The sequence below is a fragment of the Chiloscyllium punctatum genome, chromosome 38, assembly GCF_047496795.1.
Source record: "Chiloscyllium punctatum isolate Juve2018m chromosome 38, sChiPun1.3, whole genome shotgun sequence".
In the NCBI taxonomy this organism is placed as follows: Eukaryota; Metazoa; Chordata; class Chondrichthyes; order Orectolobiformes; family Hemiscylliidae; genus Chiloscyllium; species Chiloscyllium punctatum.
In genome coordinates, this window is record NC_092776.1 from 46337588 (window position 1) to 46354019 (window position 16432).

General features: G+C 39.1%; 1 protein-coding gene across 1 annotated transcript in view; it reads right to left on the minus strand.

Annotated features, from left to right (window-relative positions):
• pcgf5b (polycomb group ring finger 5b) overlaps positions 1–16432 on the minus strand; it is a 184769-nt gene that overhangs the window by 56774 nt on the left and 111563 nt on the right. The window contains exon 4 of the mRNA XM_072557783.1: positions 1324–1379. Coding sequence (XP_072413884.1) covers positions 1324–1379 — 56 coding nt within the window. The remainder of the gene's footprint in view (positions 1–1323; positions 1380–16432) is intronic.

Below are 16432 nucleotides of genomic sequence, written 5' to 3' on the forward strand. Positions count from 1 at the left end.
GATCACAATCCTGCAGCTTCCTTCCTTACAGCACTACGCCAAATAGACTGCATTAAGAAGGCAGCTTACTACCAATTTTTTTCAATGGGCAATAAATTCTAGCTTTGTCAGCAATCCACACATCCCATCAATGGGAAAATATCCTTCTGATCTTGCTCCACCATTCTGCAACAACTCTTTGTGACTGTAGTGATGAATTCAAGTTTTGTATTGTAACATTGCACAATGTTTTTCTTGAATATCATCTAATCAAGACATCGTATTCATTTGCACCCCTTTTTAGATAGCTAGCCTTTGGGCTTGTTTTAAACTGGAAAGATGGCATACTAGTAGTAAAGACATTGTAAAGGTCAAAGGACTGCTTTCTACTTTGCTTGTTCACTTATTCATAAAGTAATTCTTTAAAAATGTTAACAAGGAAAGAATGAATGGCCCTTAGTATGCCAAGTTGGTACTAAACCAGTTTCACAAAGAAGTGCCTTTTTTGTCAATGACATCAATAATTTTTACAGAAGAAATTAAGAATATGAACTCTGCTCCAATATTTTCATTTTTAAGTGAATGCTGGTTTTGATTTCTGAAGTAGAAGGCAGTGTCATTCGAAAAGCAAATAATGCACTGCTTAGTAACAACCATATCTCAATTCAATGCTGCAAACTTTGCTTTAATATTTCACAACAGATTTCAATTACAATCTGCTTAGGAACTATTGTAATTGACAAATTATCTTTGACAGAACAACTTTTGGAGGGAGTGCTGCAGTTGGCTGCATTGCCTATATTGGAATGTTTGCCTCAAAGAATGGTATAAAACATGCATTTCACATCAGTTTCTCCTCAGACAGTCAACTCTCAAGCTCAGCTGTCCCTTCAAGGGAGAATTTAACAAAGACCAAGTGCTCCTCTCTGGACAGACTGAGTTCCTCTGCCAGTCTGACTGGCACTGTCAGATACCTGTGCATGCTGTACGTGCACGTACGTTAACAGCAAATGAAAGCGACAAATAAATACTGATTTTAAAATTTGCTTGGAAAATAATTAAAGGGGCTGACACAGGGCTATTTATCAGAAATATAAACATAAAATCTAAACCAACAATTGTCTCCACAACTACTTAGAAATGGCTATTGTTTGTGATTATAAATATGTGTAATAATATGGTTAAATTAATAATTGTGCAAAATTTAATTTTCAAAAATATTTCTTGCATCATGCTGTGTATATAATCTTTAACTATTAGTTATTTAATGGTTTTTTAAAATGGAATTGTGTCTATTAAACATTAGAAAGATCAATAAAGAGTTTTATGAGTCTGTTCACTTACTTTCCTTAAGACCAGGCACCAGCTTAAATATAATTTCTTCGAGCGTATTGTCCAACCTTGAGAAACCAGATTAAGAAAAGATCATAATTGGCTCAAGAAATAATGCTATAACTACACAGTTATTAACCTCAAAAATTAATAAGGTTTCATACACTGAAATTCAGTTAAAAGGAGCACTCAATCAATAGATCTAATTCCTGTTTCTGATGGGCATATATCTGAACAGTGCCTGGCCACACAATTCTATTTTGACTGGATACCATTGAGCTGCACAACAATTGCAATGCACAATTGACAGACATTCCACTCTTTGGTATAGCAAAATTTAAAAGCTATTATCATTTTTAGGTAAGGGAGGTGGGACAATGGCAAGGAAGAAGCTTTACCACTGACTGGTCTTCTTCAATTTCTGTGGCCTCGTTTTTTTATTTGCACCAAGTCAATGTGCATGTGCTTCACAGCAAAGTTGTCCATGCCCAGCTAAAATACAGTAAAGCAGTAAGAGACTCACTTCAAAAGTTAGTATACCTGGAGGAAAACAGCACTTACTAAGCACTTTTTGCAGGCAGATTTGTTCTGACATGGAACAGGTTATTTTGTCATGCAAAAAGTCTGATTTAGGCATCATATAATAAATCTTTCATAGGCTGTGTGCTTCATGAGCCAGCAGTTACTACTCATCTCCAATTGCTCTTTACAAAGTTGTGGTGTGCTGCCTTCTTAATCCCCCGCAATCCAGAATGTGCACATACAGTGCTATCAGAAACTGAGTACCATGAAATTTACTCTAACAACGCCGAAGGAATGGCAATATAATTTCAAGTGAGAATGGTATGTCACTTGAAGAAAAACTGGTGAATGATGGTGTTTCTATGTCTTTGCTTCCGTACCATTCTATCTACCTGATCGAGGTCACATGCTTGGAAGATGTTGTCAAAAGAAACTTGACAGGTTGCTGCATATTGTGTATAATATGCATACACTGGTGGAGTGATTGGATATTAAGCAGTGGATGGAGTGCCACTCAAGCAGGCTGCTTTGTCCTGGATGGTGTTGAGTTTTCTGACTGCTATTGGAGCTGTACCTTGTGATGACAAGGGGAAGTAGTCCATGATATTCCTGATATGTGCCTTGTAGATAATGGATAGACTTCAGAGAATCAAAAGATGAGGAGTTATTCACTGTCGAATTTTTGACCTGCTCTTGTAGTCACAGGATTCATCTTCTGACCAACTTTATTCCCAGGATGTTGATTGTGGGGAATTCAATGATCATAATGGCATTGAGTGACAAGATGGATGGATTTTCTCTTGTTTGAGATGATTCCTTGACTAGCACATGTATGGCATCAATGAAAGTTACCACTGAATGTTATCTATATCTTAGTGCATACAGACATGAATTGCTTCAATTTCTGAGGAGTCACAAGTGAACACTATGCTATCATCAGCGAACAACTCCATTTCTGGTCTTATGATGGAGGAAAGGTCACTGATGGAGCAGTTGAAGACTGTTGGACCCAGGTCACTTCCCTGAGGAATTGGCTGCTGTAATCTCCTGGAGGTGAGATGACTGACCTCCTACAACCATACCATCTTCGTTTGTGCTATGCATGACTCATCCCAATGGAGAGTTTATCCCCATTCCCATTGACTTCAGCTTTGTTGGGGCTTTTTAATGTCATATGCAGTCAAAGCAGTCAAGGACAATAACACTCACCAGCTTAATTTAAAATACTGTGTCCAGTTCTGGTGCTCTTGCACCCTGCATGATATCAAGGCTACCAAAAAGACGCAGTGAATAGACTCAAGAACAATTCCCTGTTTAAAGATACCTTAGCTAGCCAAATAGCCTTAAAGATTCTTAACATATGTGCTATAGAGAACAACAGATTCACATTTGAGGTTCATAAAATAATAAATAAGGAGATTACACTTTATGGACACTGACAATTTTTTTTGCTAGGTTGGAAGACCATGGATTATGCATATAAGTTACCCAACCTAAAAAGATTAGATTAATTAGATGTTTTGTTTTCGTGCATCACACCTTTCTAATCTTCAGTTTATGAGTTTTGAATGCCTACAAATACTAAAAATACATTTCCAAACTAATTTTTCTATTGTGCTTTGCACTTTGATCTGTTGTTTTGCTTTTCTCAGGAGACTACAGAAGATACACAGGACAGTTTGGGTGGACCAGCTAATGTTACCTGTCTGACTGTCTTAGCACCTATTTGTCTTGTAAAGATTTCTGTCAGAAATTCTGTCCTAGGAGGAAGGAAGGCATGTGGGGGACTTTAATTGGGCAAATAGCTAAGATTTAGAATCTCAGTGATGAATGATCTTACCCAATTAAGCTCTCCATACGTTAACAGCAAGTCAAATTTCCCAACGGCAAATGTCAAGACGTCTTTTCACATGCTTTTACATCTCATGAATGCCCATTCAAAGGCCAGCTTGCAAGAATTAAGTTCACCTTCCCGATTAAGTTCTGTGCAAGTGAGTAATTTGGGTTTTCAGCTACCAGCTACTGATTTATCCTCTTTGGGAGTGTTGATCTATGCCATGCCACAGTTAAGATCAGTTAGCAATATTCAAAGCTGCACAGAATAGGAAGGTAATCAAGGGAGGTGAGCTGGAATATAATGAACCCAGGTCAAAGACAGTGGCCAAGCATGAAACCTGTCCGGTTAAAGGAGGCAGGCTGACTGGGGATGTGTGGAAGGGCCAGAACGCCTAACTGCAAGCATCCACTCCCAGACCTTGAGTGATACCTATGGCTTGCAGGGAATTGATTGTTGTCCAGGCTCTTTAAATATGGTGATAGGGTCTCAAACCATGGAAGGTACTGTCAGGGATGAGTACTCCTGTCACAAAATCTTACTCATGCATCCATGTGTACTGAGTAGACAATAATGCAATCAACCAAGAACAGAACAGCCAACCTATAAGCAGCCTGAAGTGATGCACACTTTTACGCTAGATTTTGGACTTTGGCTTTAAATTGTAGACTTCACCCAAAGTCTGAGTCAGAATACTAAAATTAAAAATAAATATTATCAAATAAGGAAAATTTATGGAATATTTATTGATTATATTTTTTCAAGAAGCATCAATCTCATCATGATAAATAGGTTTAGTAAAATTCCATCCCTGATCCTAGAACACCGAATCATCAAGTTGATTTCAGACAAATTTCGCCACGTAGCTCACTGAACCGCTGTCATCAGACATGATAATGGGCTCACATTTCTCAGTGAGGCTATAACCAAGTCAACCAACTACATCAAATTGGTGATAAGTTTAAGCAGTCAACATCAGGATGACACAATCCTGACCACATACATACTTCCTCTTCTTTCCATCTGCCAAAAGGAAGCCTTGCTAGTCTGGGACTGAATAATTGACAATACAGTAGCGCCTCGACATACGAATGACCCTGTTCACGTACAAATCGGTTTACAAACAGGATTTTACGTAAAAGTTTTCTTCAACGTATGTATGAAATTCAAGGTACAAACGAAAGCACGAACGCAAAAAGCCCCCGTGCGACCACGTGGTTTCATTGTTCTGCTTTGCTACGTGCTTGTTGAACGCAAAAGCTCTCGGGCCCTGCGTGATCTCATTTAGTTTGTCTTTGGCGCGTGCGCTGTGAACAGCCGTTCAAGCATTCTTACACTATCCGAACAATGGGAAAAATTGATTCAGTTCGCGAACCTTTCGGTTCGTGAACCGGGTCCCGGAACGGATTAAGTTCATAAGTCGAGGCGCTACTGTATTATGCTTGAAGAAGAAACTACATAACAATTTGACATTATTTTCTTTATCCTTTTCTGTAAAGTTGAATAAGTAAACATGGAGCCTTATACAATGCCACAAATGGTAGTAGCATATCAAAATCAGCTGTCTCTCTATTCGAAGATGACTTTGTTGCAAATTTCCGCTTTGGGTATTTATGTGACTGAACAGGCCAATTCTCAACGCTTTAAGCAAGTGCAGCAAGGACATTGCGGAATCTAGAATTTGCTTCTTTCTTTTTCCTTCCCTGTTGCCACTCTACTTCATTAAGGATGAAACAACTTGATGGCCAAGTTATTGCCATTTGGAATGACTAGTAACAAACACATACCAATCATTAATGTCAGTCTGCTGTGCTTCAAGATAAACTTCAGCATCTTTGTTGCATTTTCTTTGTCCTTTCCTGGACTGCTGGCTGTTTGAGAGGTGAGAAAACAGATTCTGGTAGGGAAAATACTTTGCAGCCATCTGGACACATAATCCATCTATCCGAAATCAGAGAAGACGTTTTGACTGAATATTTGTAGAGCTGGCCTCGAGGGAAAAAAATGTTTGTGTTCGTTTGATAGTCCTTCCATTGAATCCAAAAAATACAGCAAAGGTATGCTGGTGGAATTTCTCAAACACTCCTATGTGTCAGTGATACACAGTCCAAGACTCACTGTGATACAGGAGTTGACAGCAACTACGCTGTACACTAAGACATAATTGAATTGTGGAGGTCTTTGTTGCCAAACATTCGTTGCTTGGGTTCAGAATGGAGTTGGACGTGCCAAGATTTTCCAGACTGATTGTGAACAGCTTTTTGGAATTCTTCTCTTCAATCAGGCTGGTTGATCTTAGTCTTGGAATCAAAAAATGTAGGAAATCACAGTGGGTCAGGCAGTATCTGTGGAGAGAGAGCAAGCTAACATTTTGAGTCGAGATGACTTCATCAGAACTCTGATGAAATGTTAGACTTGAAATGTTAGTTTGCTCTCTCTCCACAAATGCTGCCTGACCAGGTGTGATTTCCAGCACTTTTTGTTTTCAGTACAGATTCCAGCATCTACAATAATTTGCTCCTTGATCTTAGTCTTCTGGGAGTTTCAGTTTTTACGATGTCTTTGTGCTAGGTTAATTACCAATTGAACAAATTGATGATCTATCTAGCAGACACTAGTTGCCCATGTCAATGGAGTGAAACAAATGTTACTTAGATCTTTGACTTTGATTTAGGATGCCTCCATGTCATGTTTTAAATGTAAAGAAAACATACCTAGAAATTGAAAAGGCTACAAGTGAACTACTGAAGTTTATTGTTTATATAACTTTCTAGTTAGGCAGTGAACCATCTGGGCAAAGAATAGCATTAAATTAGTACAAAAGCACTTCTGCTTTGGAAAAAAATCTAAGCGAAGGAGGGGCTTTTATTCCTGTTCGAAAAATTAATTGTTTCAAACAAAGTCATTTAAAGGTTTCAGGGCATCTTCTGAGAAATAAGTTGGTAAAATGGTTTTACATAATAGATATTCCGCATTTTAACTTGTCTCTTACATCGTTAGAAATACTGTTGAGTCACAGGTAAAATTTTAAGGCACATTAACTGGTTTCCTGGTGAATTTTAAACTTTAAGTTTTTAAATCTCAGTCTTGCTTTAGGTTACTTCCAAGTGCTGAAAGTAGTTAGAGGAAATTGTTAGAGGAAACCCTAAAATTAATTTACCACTGAGGTTTTTATAAGTAGTTTCATATTCACCACATAAATGAAATTACAAGGATCATGCACTGGTTAAGCTGTCAGATAGTGATGTGCCACATTTTTCCATTAATGTGCGGTTTCTTCCATTTTTGTCTGACTTGTGTTGCCAGTATCAGATGAGTCAGACAATGTCTAATTCAGTTTCATGTGAAATTTGGCATATAGCACCAGACAATAAACATGTTTCTCATTAATTAGCAAATGGATGTAGCAACCTTTTAGCATGGTAGACATTAGGGCTAAATACCTATGAAGTGTCACATGGATTTATGAGACACAGATATCCTCTCATGTCTGCCTGTGTATGGGTATTGTGAGGTGCCTTACCCTGTTGACAAAATTGAAGGTGTGCTTTTGTACACATTATTACACATGCTATGTACATTTTCCCATTATGATCATTATATAAAGTATATTCTAAAATATTTCTTAGAACAAATATAATGCTAAAACCTGATGCTAACAAAGTACTTCCAAAAACTAGCTACAGTAATATAGAAGCAAGTTGAAATGGAACATCGATGGAAACTAATGTACTAAGAAAATGTTTCATGGGAAACTGCTTTGTGGCTGTGCAGTTTATCAGTTTATTTCAAAATACTTAGTGTTACTTCATAGCTGAATGACCAGACTCATTTTCACTGCTGAATCCACAATCAACAATTTAGGTCTCCCAGTTTTTATGATCAAAAGGTAAGCTGATAGTACTCTATCAAAATTAACTGATGGATGAGGAACTATGGCAAGGCAGCTGAAAGGTGTCACCCTCACCAGGTCTTATTTTATTACCTCTCACATGGCCAGCTTTCTAGGGAAGGGCTGGCTGACAGAAGGCAGAGAGTGGTTGTAGATGGAAAGTATTCTGCCTGGAGGTCAGTTTTGAGTGGGGTCCCACAGGTCTCTGTTCTTGGGCCTCTGCTCTTTGTAGTTTTTATAAATTACTTGGATGAGGGGTGGGTTAGTAAATTTGCAGATGACACAAAGGTTGGACGTGTCGTCAATAGTAATAGAGGGCTACTGCAGTCTGCAGCGCGACATAGACAGGATGCAGAGCAGGGCTGAGAAATGGCAGATGGAGTTCAACCTGGATAAATGCGAAGTGATGCACTTTGGAAGGTCAAACTCGAATGCTGAATATAGGATTCCTGGCAGTGTGGAGGAACAGAGGGATCTGGGTGTGCAAGTACATAGATCTCTCAAAGTGGCCACCCAAGTGGATAGGGTTGTTAAGAAAGCGTATGGTGTTCTGGCTTTCACTAACAGGGGAATCAAGTTTAAGAGTCGCGAGGTTTTGCTACAGCTCTACAAGTTCCTGGTGAGACCACACTTGGAATATTGTGTCCAGTTCTGGTCACCCTACTATTGGAAAGATACAGAGGCTTTGGAGAGGGTGCAAAGAAGGTTTACCAGGATGCTGCCTGGACTGGAGGGCTTGTCTTATGAAGAAAGGTTGAATAAGCTCGGACTTTTCTCTCTGGAGAGAAGGAGGAAGAGAGGAGACCTGATCGAGGTATACAAAATAATGAGTGGAATAGATAGAGTCAATAGCCAGAGACTTTTCCCCAGGGCAGGATTGGCTGGTACGAGGAGTCATAGTTTGAAGATATTAGGAGGAAGGTATAAAGAAAACATCAAAGGTTGGTTCTTTATGCAGAGAGCTGTGAATGCATGGAATGCGTTGCCAGCTGTGGTGGTGGAAGCAGAGTCATTAGGGACATTTAAGTGACTGCTGGATATGCACATGGATAGCAGTGAGTTGAGGGATGCATAGGTTAAGATATTATATTTTACATTAGGATTAAACCTCGGCACAACATTGTGGGCTAAAGGGCCTGTTCTGTGCTGTAGTTTTCTATGTTCTATGTTCTAAGTGGGAATGAAGTAAGCTAAGAAACACATGTTTGTATTATTTGATATCCATCTTTGATATATTTAAACTTCATGTGTTCTTTGGTATGGAAATCTTAAACAAGAAACACAAAAGTCAGGATTTCATGGAGAATTCCAAACTATGCAATGACAAAATAAGTTAGCTGCACCTACCGCATACTTCTTGTCTATTAGATTAGATTCCTTACAATGTGGAAACAGGCCCTTCGGCCCAACAAGTCCACACTGACCCTCAGAACAGTAACCCACCCAGTCCCATTTCCCTCTGACTAATGCACCTAACACTATTTAGCATGACCAATTCAACTGACCTGTACATCTTTGGACTGTGGGAGGAAACTGGAGCACCCGGAGGAAACCCACGCAGACACAAACAGAATGTGCAAACTCCACACAGACAGTCCCCCCGAGGCTGGCACGGAACCTGGGACCCTGGTGCTGTGAGGCAGCAGTGCTAACCACCGTGCCACCATGCCGCCCACTGGAACATGTAGTTCAGATGGAATCTTCAGAATGTCTAAGTTTCTCTGCAGTATCTGCATCCATGAGGTATTATTACAGCCTCTTTAGATACAGTAGGACATAAATGACAGGAAGCTATCTTGAATGACTTAAAATGTAAGAACAAAAGAGTTGGGAGGACCCCTATGATACAAGTATTTGTCCATTTGAGCATATTTCAGCTGATAACATTGGAGTACTTTTCAAACAAGGAACATCACACTTAATTCGCAAAAGCGGTGCACTGTTAGTTTTGGTAGGTCCTTCTTTTAGCTAAATTCCTGTGTTCAAATCAAGTACACCTACAGTGTAATCATCAAAATGTCACCAGTGAAAACAGATCAATATAGTGTCAAGAGCAAGATAGCTTCAGTTTTATGGCATATGCAAGTGATATGTCTTTTCCATTCTTCAATCTTCAGATTGGGCCAACACCGGTTTCTTTTTCCTCAAAGCTATTGGCTGGGGATTGTGAATAGTAGTCAGAATGGCATCTCATTGAAATGGAGTGCATGGCTCTTAGAAGGAAAGGGAATCACTTGGTAACATATAGCAGTATCAAGCTAATTAGCTCTTCATTTAATGGCCCAATAACTCGTGGCCACATGCAATTAATTTTCAAGCACAATGACGTGGGTAGAATACACTATCAGACTTGCACAACATCCATCTATCCAGTTTTCTGCCTGATGGATAGCTATTTAGAAATGATATTCCACGATGTAAGCATCATAGCTCTGGTAGGAAAACAGAAAGTGACAAGGGAAAAAGAAGGAGCTATCATATTTTTATGTTTCTGATATACATATAGTAACTGATTGGCATCATTTCACATGATCGGAATGCAGCCCCAGAATTTTGGTGGGGCCAGGTGAGATCATCTGTGGCACTTTCTTTTGGTGGCTGAACATGCTGATTCTGAAAAATCAAGTTTTGCTGCCAGTGCCACACATGAAATAATCCCTACTCATGATGCAAAGTGATCTCTCCCATTGCCTTGTTTGTAGAACTGGCATCTGTATACATACCTCTGAGCCCTAGTTGCCAATGTTTTTCAGACACTGGCATTTTACCTACCAGTCTCACAGTACATTCAATGGAGTTCAGAGATGGGGAGCATGATGCTGCTGCTCCTTTAACAAGGTTCAGTTGTCTTTGGTTTTTCTCAATAGGTCGTAAAAACACAGGTTCTGATAAATCTGGGCTTTGATGGGTTTTAGGGCTAGATTGATTACAACTAACAGATACTGCCCCAGGCAAAAGGCTTTAAAGTTTGTAATATAAACATTTATACAACAAAAGGGGAGTGACCAGGTCTCCCAGATCAGCTTTTCACGGGTTTGGTCTGGCTATTCACTGAAAGCAGTCAGGCAGTTGTCAAGCTGCTGGACCCAAAGAAGCAGGTCCATGCTGAACTCTATCTCCAACCTCTCTCCTATAAGACCCTGTGTTTGATTTTACCTTTTGTGTCAAGGGGTGTTTATGGGGATTGTTGCAAGTATTGGAACAGCATCATTAAGTTGGGATGAGATGAGATGAGATTCCCTACAGTGCGGAAACAGGCCCTTCAGCCCAAAAAAGTCCACACTGACCCTCCAAACAATAACCCACCCAGAACCATTCCACTACTCCCCACTAATGCACTTATCACTATGGGCAATTTAGCATGGCCAAATTACCTGACCTGCACATCTTTGGACTGTGGGAGGAAACTGGAGCACTGCGGAGGAAACCCACGCAGGCACAGGGAGAATGTGCAAACTCCACGCAGACAGGAATCCAGCCGCCTGAGGCTGGATCTGAACCTGGGTCCTTGGCACTGTGAGGCAGCAGTGCTAACTACTGAGCCACCATAAGCTGTTGGGTTTTCCGAATGGTTAAATTGTTTGGCATTCTCTTCTCTTTTGTTTGTGTTTCATTTGGCAATCTTGTAAATAAATTGTAAATAGTTTGACCAACTGCATCCGTCCTGGTGTATCCGTGTTATATCTGCATAAAACAACTAGCAAAGTTAGGAGTCTGGGCTACTTTATTGAAATGTTTTGAGGGAGTCTGGCCTAATCTATAACAGATTGGAGGCTCTTTGCTGGATTTGTTCTACAGTTCCAAATTGGGATTAGGGTTATTGGCCTCGAAGGCAGCAAGTGGTAGGTGTTAGTATCTTTTGCTCTGGGTGTTGAATCCTGTTGGTTTAAACAGTGGTTGGAAGTTGATTAATGATGAAGAGCCAGATCTTCTTAAAACATATACCAAGATAAAGTTTGCTCGCGTAGGTCAGGAGTAGCAGGTAAAGAGGTTATGATATTAAAAGATACAGGATCCTCTCAATCTGTGATGTTGAAAGATGAGGAGATATGTACTTCTGAAGGACTACTGCCAGAAAAGGTAATAGTAATGGGAATTCACAGTGAGACAAGATGCACTCAATTAGGTAAAGTGAGTTGAGAGTGTCCAGTGAAGAGTGGGGAAGTCATGGTGGGAATACACGACAAACCCTCAGCTCTAGGAATACAATTTGTCCTTGCTAATGGTATAGATGGTTCACAGGTAGGAGTGCTGCCTACTGTGGTTGAAAAGCTCATGGAAACTGAATTATTGCAGGACACATATCTTGGGATTTTTCCTGACTGTGTGGTAACAAGGTCACCAGTTGAAACAGAAGAGATCAAACAGTACAGATAAGAAAGTTGAAGTGGAATTAGCAGAGACCCTGTTGGATAAAATGGTTGAAACAAACCAGGAGCAGACAGATGACAAAGCAGACATCTTCAGCTCAGATAAATTAACTGAGTTATAGCAGAAGGATGAAAATTTAAAGCAATTGTATCAAAAGGAATACATAGAAGAAGAAGAATCCTAATGTATCCCTGAATGTTATTATCTTAAAAATTATGTCTTATTGAGGAAATGGAGACCATCACATATTCAGGCAGATGAGAAATGAGCAAATGTTCATCAAGTCGTATTGCCAGTGGGTGAAAGAAAAGAGATATTGTAGGTAGCGTATGAACTACCACTAGAGTGTAATTTAGGAGTTTAAAAAACTCAAGTTAAAATACAAAAACATTTTTACTGGCCTGGACTGCACAAGGAAGTAATACATGTCAGGTAATTGTAAAACCACAGGCAGTAATAAAACCCGCACCTTTAATACCTATTCCTGCATTTGAGAAACCTTTTACAACAGTCTTAATTGATTGTGTAGGACCCCTACCTAAAACAAAGTTTGGAATCAGTATTTGTTAACAAAATGGATGTGTCCACTAGATTTCTGGAGGCTGTCCCATTACATCATATCACGACTAAAAGGATTGTGTAGCAATTACTCAAACTTTTCACTAGATACAGACTACCCACAGAGATACAATCAGATCAAGGATCAAAGTTCACATCAAAATTATACAAGGAATTTATGGACGTTTATGAATAAAACCATTCAAATCTACTGCATACCATCCAGAATTGCAGGGAGCACTAGAAAGGTGGTATCAGACATCAAAGATCATTTCGAGGGCTTATGGTCAAGTTTATCCAAATGATTGGGATAAAGGAATTCTATTTGTGCTTTTGGCGATCAGTGATGCATCAAATGAATCGACCAAATTCAATCCATTTGAATTATTTTTGGGCATGAAGTGAGAGGACCAATAAAACTGATTAAGGAGAACTTGGTAAGTCACAATTCAGAGACCACATGTTTGGACTATATGTAAAATTTTTGAGAATGATTAAATAGAGCTGGGGAGTTGGCTAGACAGCATTTAAAAGTACCACAGCATACAATGAAATGGGAAGCAGACAAGAAATCAAAAACTCACAATTTTGCTATGGGAAATAGAACCAGTTTGACTCAAGATTGGGATACAGACAGACTCTAACCTCATACCCTTAATGTACTGTCTGAGCTGAGATATAAAACCTTAAGTTATCTCAAGAATGTGATTTAAAAGTAGTTCTGGAATTTACATATTAATGAAACAAAATCTGCAACACACTCTAAAAGATGAAAGATTTTACAGCAATCTTGTTCAATATATCATTTCAGTTGCATGATACTGTAATTGTTTGCTATAAATTCTGTATCATATGGTCCTGCTCTATAGCCTCCTGATGATGGAGCAGCGCTCCGAAAGCCAGTGTTTCCAAATAAACTGTTGGACTATAACCTGATGTTATGTGGCTTTTAACTTTAAAAGCAAGGTTTAGTGGAACTTATCAAGTCGAAAGGAATTTGAGCGAGGTAAACTATTTGATAAGGACTCAGACAGAAAGAAACGTCACAGAATATGTCATGTTAGTATGCTCAAAAGGTATTTTGACAGGGAAAGAAAGCCAGAGGAGAATGTGTTATCGGTTACAATGTAGAGGGAAGAACCAAGTTCAGAGGATTCTGAATTGGACATTCCTCAAATTAAATTGGATAATAAGGAAGTTGTCAAAAATTGGGATAAATTATTGAGTTGCCTTCCAGAGGAAAATCAAAATGACCTGAAAGAGTTACTACTATCACATAGAGAGATATGCAGAAATAAGCTGGGAAGTACTAACCTAATAATGTATAATGTAGATATAGGAGATACTGTTCTGAATAAGCAACATTGTTACAGATAAAACTCTCCAAAGTTGGCACAGGCTCTAAAGAAGGTTGAACGCATGCTCCAAGACGACAAACAACTTATATTTCTAGGTTGGACTTGCTCAGAGGATACTGGCAGGTACCTTTGTTTGAAAGAGCAAAGGCAAATTCAGCTTCTGTAACGCCGAATGAACTGTATCAGTTTAAAGTCATGCCATTCGGTATGAAAATGCTCCGTCCACATTTCAGAGCCTAACTAATAAAGTTATTGCTGGGTTACGCAATTGCGTTGTATATAATGATGATCTGATAATTTTTAGTCACACATGGAAGGAACATTTACAACATTTATTAGACTTGTTTGATTGACTTTGAAAGGCAGGACTGGTGATAAACCTGGTTAAAAGTGAATTTGCCAAAACCCAAGTCACTTTCTTGGGCCATGTTATTGGACATGGACAAATGGCCCTACAGAATGCAAAACCAAAGGTAATTGGGCAAGTTTCCTGCACCACTGACAAAAAGAGCAGTCCCTTGGTTCCTGGGACTGAGTGGATTTTATCAAAAATTTGGACCAAATTTTAGCAGTGCGTCTGCTCCACTCACTGAATTGCTAAAGAAAGGCAAGAAAGTTTCTGTGCACAACTGTCAAAAGGCATTCGACAGCCTGAAAGCTGTGTTAACCACTGCCCCAGTATTAGCCACACCTAATTATGCAAAGCCGTTAAAAGGTGGCTATCGATGCAAGTGATGTGGGTGTCGATGCTGTGCTCTTGCAGGAAGATGACGATAAGATAGAAAGACCTATTGGGTATTTCTCCAGGAAACTGAACATTTATCAGCAGAAGTATTTGACAGTTGAGAAGGAGTCTTTGAGCTTTGTGTTGGTGTCACATTTCAATGTTTATGTTACCAGTAAGTATTTGAGGCAATCATATACACTGACCATAACCCATTGAAGTTTGTGGAGAAATTTAACAACAAAAATGCCAGACTGCTTAGATGGAGCTTGTTGTTATAGCCAATTAATTTGAAAATCGTGCCTGTGGCAGGATGGGAAAATGTGATTGCCAATGCATTGTCAAGACTTGAATGGGAAACAGAGGCGTATGGTGACAGGAGTAAAACAGACTGAAACAAAATATAGTAGTGCATCTTTGCATGATTATTGTCAATGTAATGTATATGGGTGTTGCAGTGTACTAACAATTTAGGATTAAGGGGTTTTAAAATGAACCATCTTTGGATATTAATGGGTTTTTTTTTAAAGAGCCGAATGTGATGATGATGCTCCTTTAACAAGGTTATGTTGTCCTTGTTTTTTTCTCAGGTCATAAAATCACAGGTTCCAAAAAGTCTGGGCTTGGAGGGGTTTTAGGGCCAGTTTGATTATAACTAACAGATACTACCTCAGATAAAAGGCTTTCAAAGGCTTTCAAGTTTAAAAAAAAATCTATACAATGAAAATGCAGTGGCGAGTTCTCCCAGCTCAGCTTTTCTTGGCTTTGATCTGGCTATTCACTGGAAGCCATCAGACAGTTGTGAAACTGCTGGACACAAAGAAGCAGGTCCATTGTGATACTCCCACTCTCTGACATCTGTCAGATACTCTATGTTACCTTTTGTGTCAAGGGGTGTTTATAGGGATTGTTGCAAGTATTGGAACAGCATCATTAAGTTGGTATGATCTGTTGGGCTTTTGGATAGGTTAACTTATTCGGTATTCCGTTCTCTTTTGTTTGTAGTTCATTTGGTAATCTTGTAAATAAATTGTAAATAGTTTAAAACTAAGTGGTTTGACCAACTGTATCCCTCCTGGATTATCTGCGTTATATCTGCTTAAAACAACTAACAAAGTCAGGGTCTTGAAATGTTTGGAGGGACTGGCCTGGTCCATTTCAGGAGGAAGTGGTGAGAGACACTGACTAGGGCCAATAGGAAATGGAGTAGGGAATCCTAATTGTAGAATGCCAATTCAAGAGGTTCGTCAGACTTTTAATACAATTTTACGTCAATCTAAAATGCTTTTGTCCAATATGTGACAAGTTTAAGTATGAAATGGCAAGATAAGCACTGATTTACATATGGATATGAAGGATAAATGTCATGCATGCTATTGCCCTTCTGAAAGTGCCTTATTAAAAGGTGTGACGCATTCCAAAGAGGGAGCAGCTTCATCCATAATTAATTCAGCCATACCACAGCACATAAAGAAATTTGTGAACACAAACTTCTGGTTATCAATAAAGGCATTGAGTTCCTGCGAATGACTCATGACTTCTAAGCCCAATGTGTTAAAGCTAGAGAAAAACTAGCCAACAACTCTATACCAAGTAGAATAAGGATCCACAAAAATATCCCTACTGCACCACTGGGGCTCCTCTTTGGCTAATGGTCCTTCAGCTTTCGAGATTCCTCTGGTAGACAGCAACTCAGTTAAACATTCCTACACTACAGCACATTTAGAGTTATTGCATTTTTTTAACTTATACATCCCGCAAAGAAACAAGAAGTTGACAATATCTTATAATGCTAGCTGCAGCCTAACATATTGTGCTTTATTTTATTTTTTGTCGAAAGCAGGCCAGTCAGCCCATTGAGT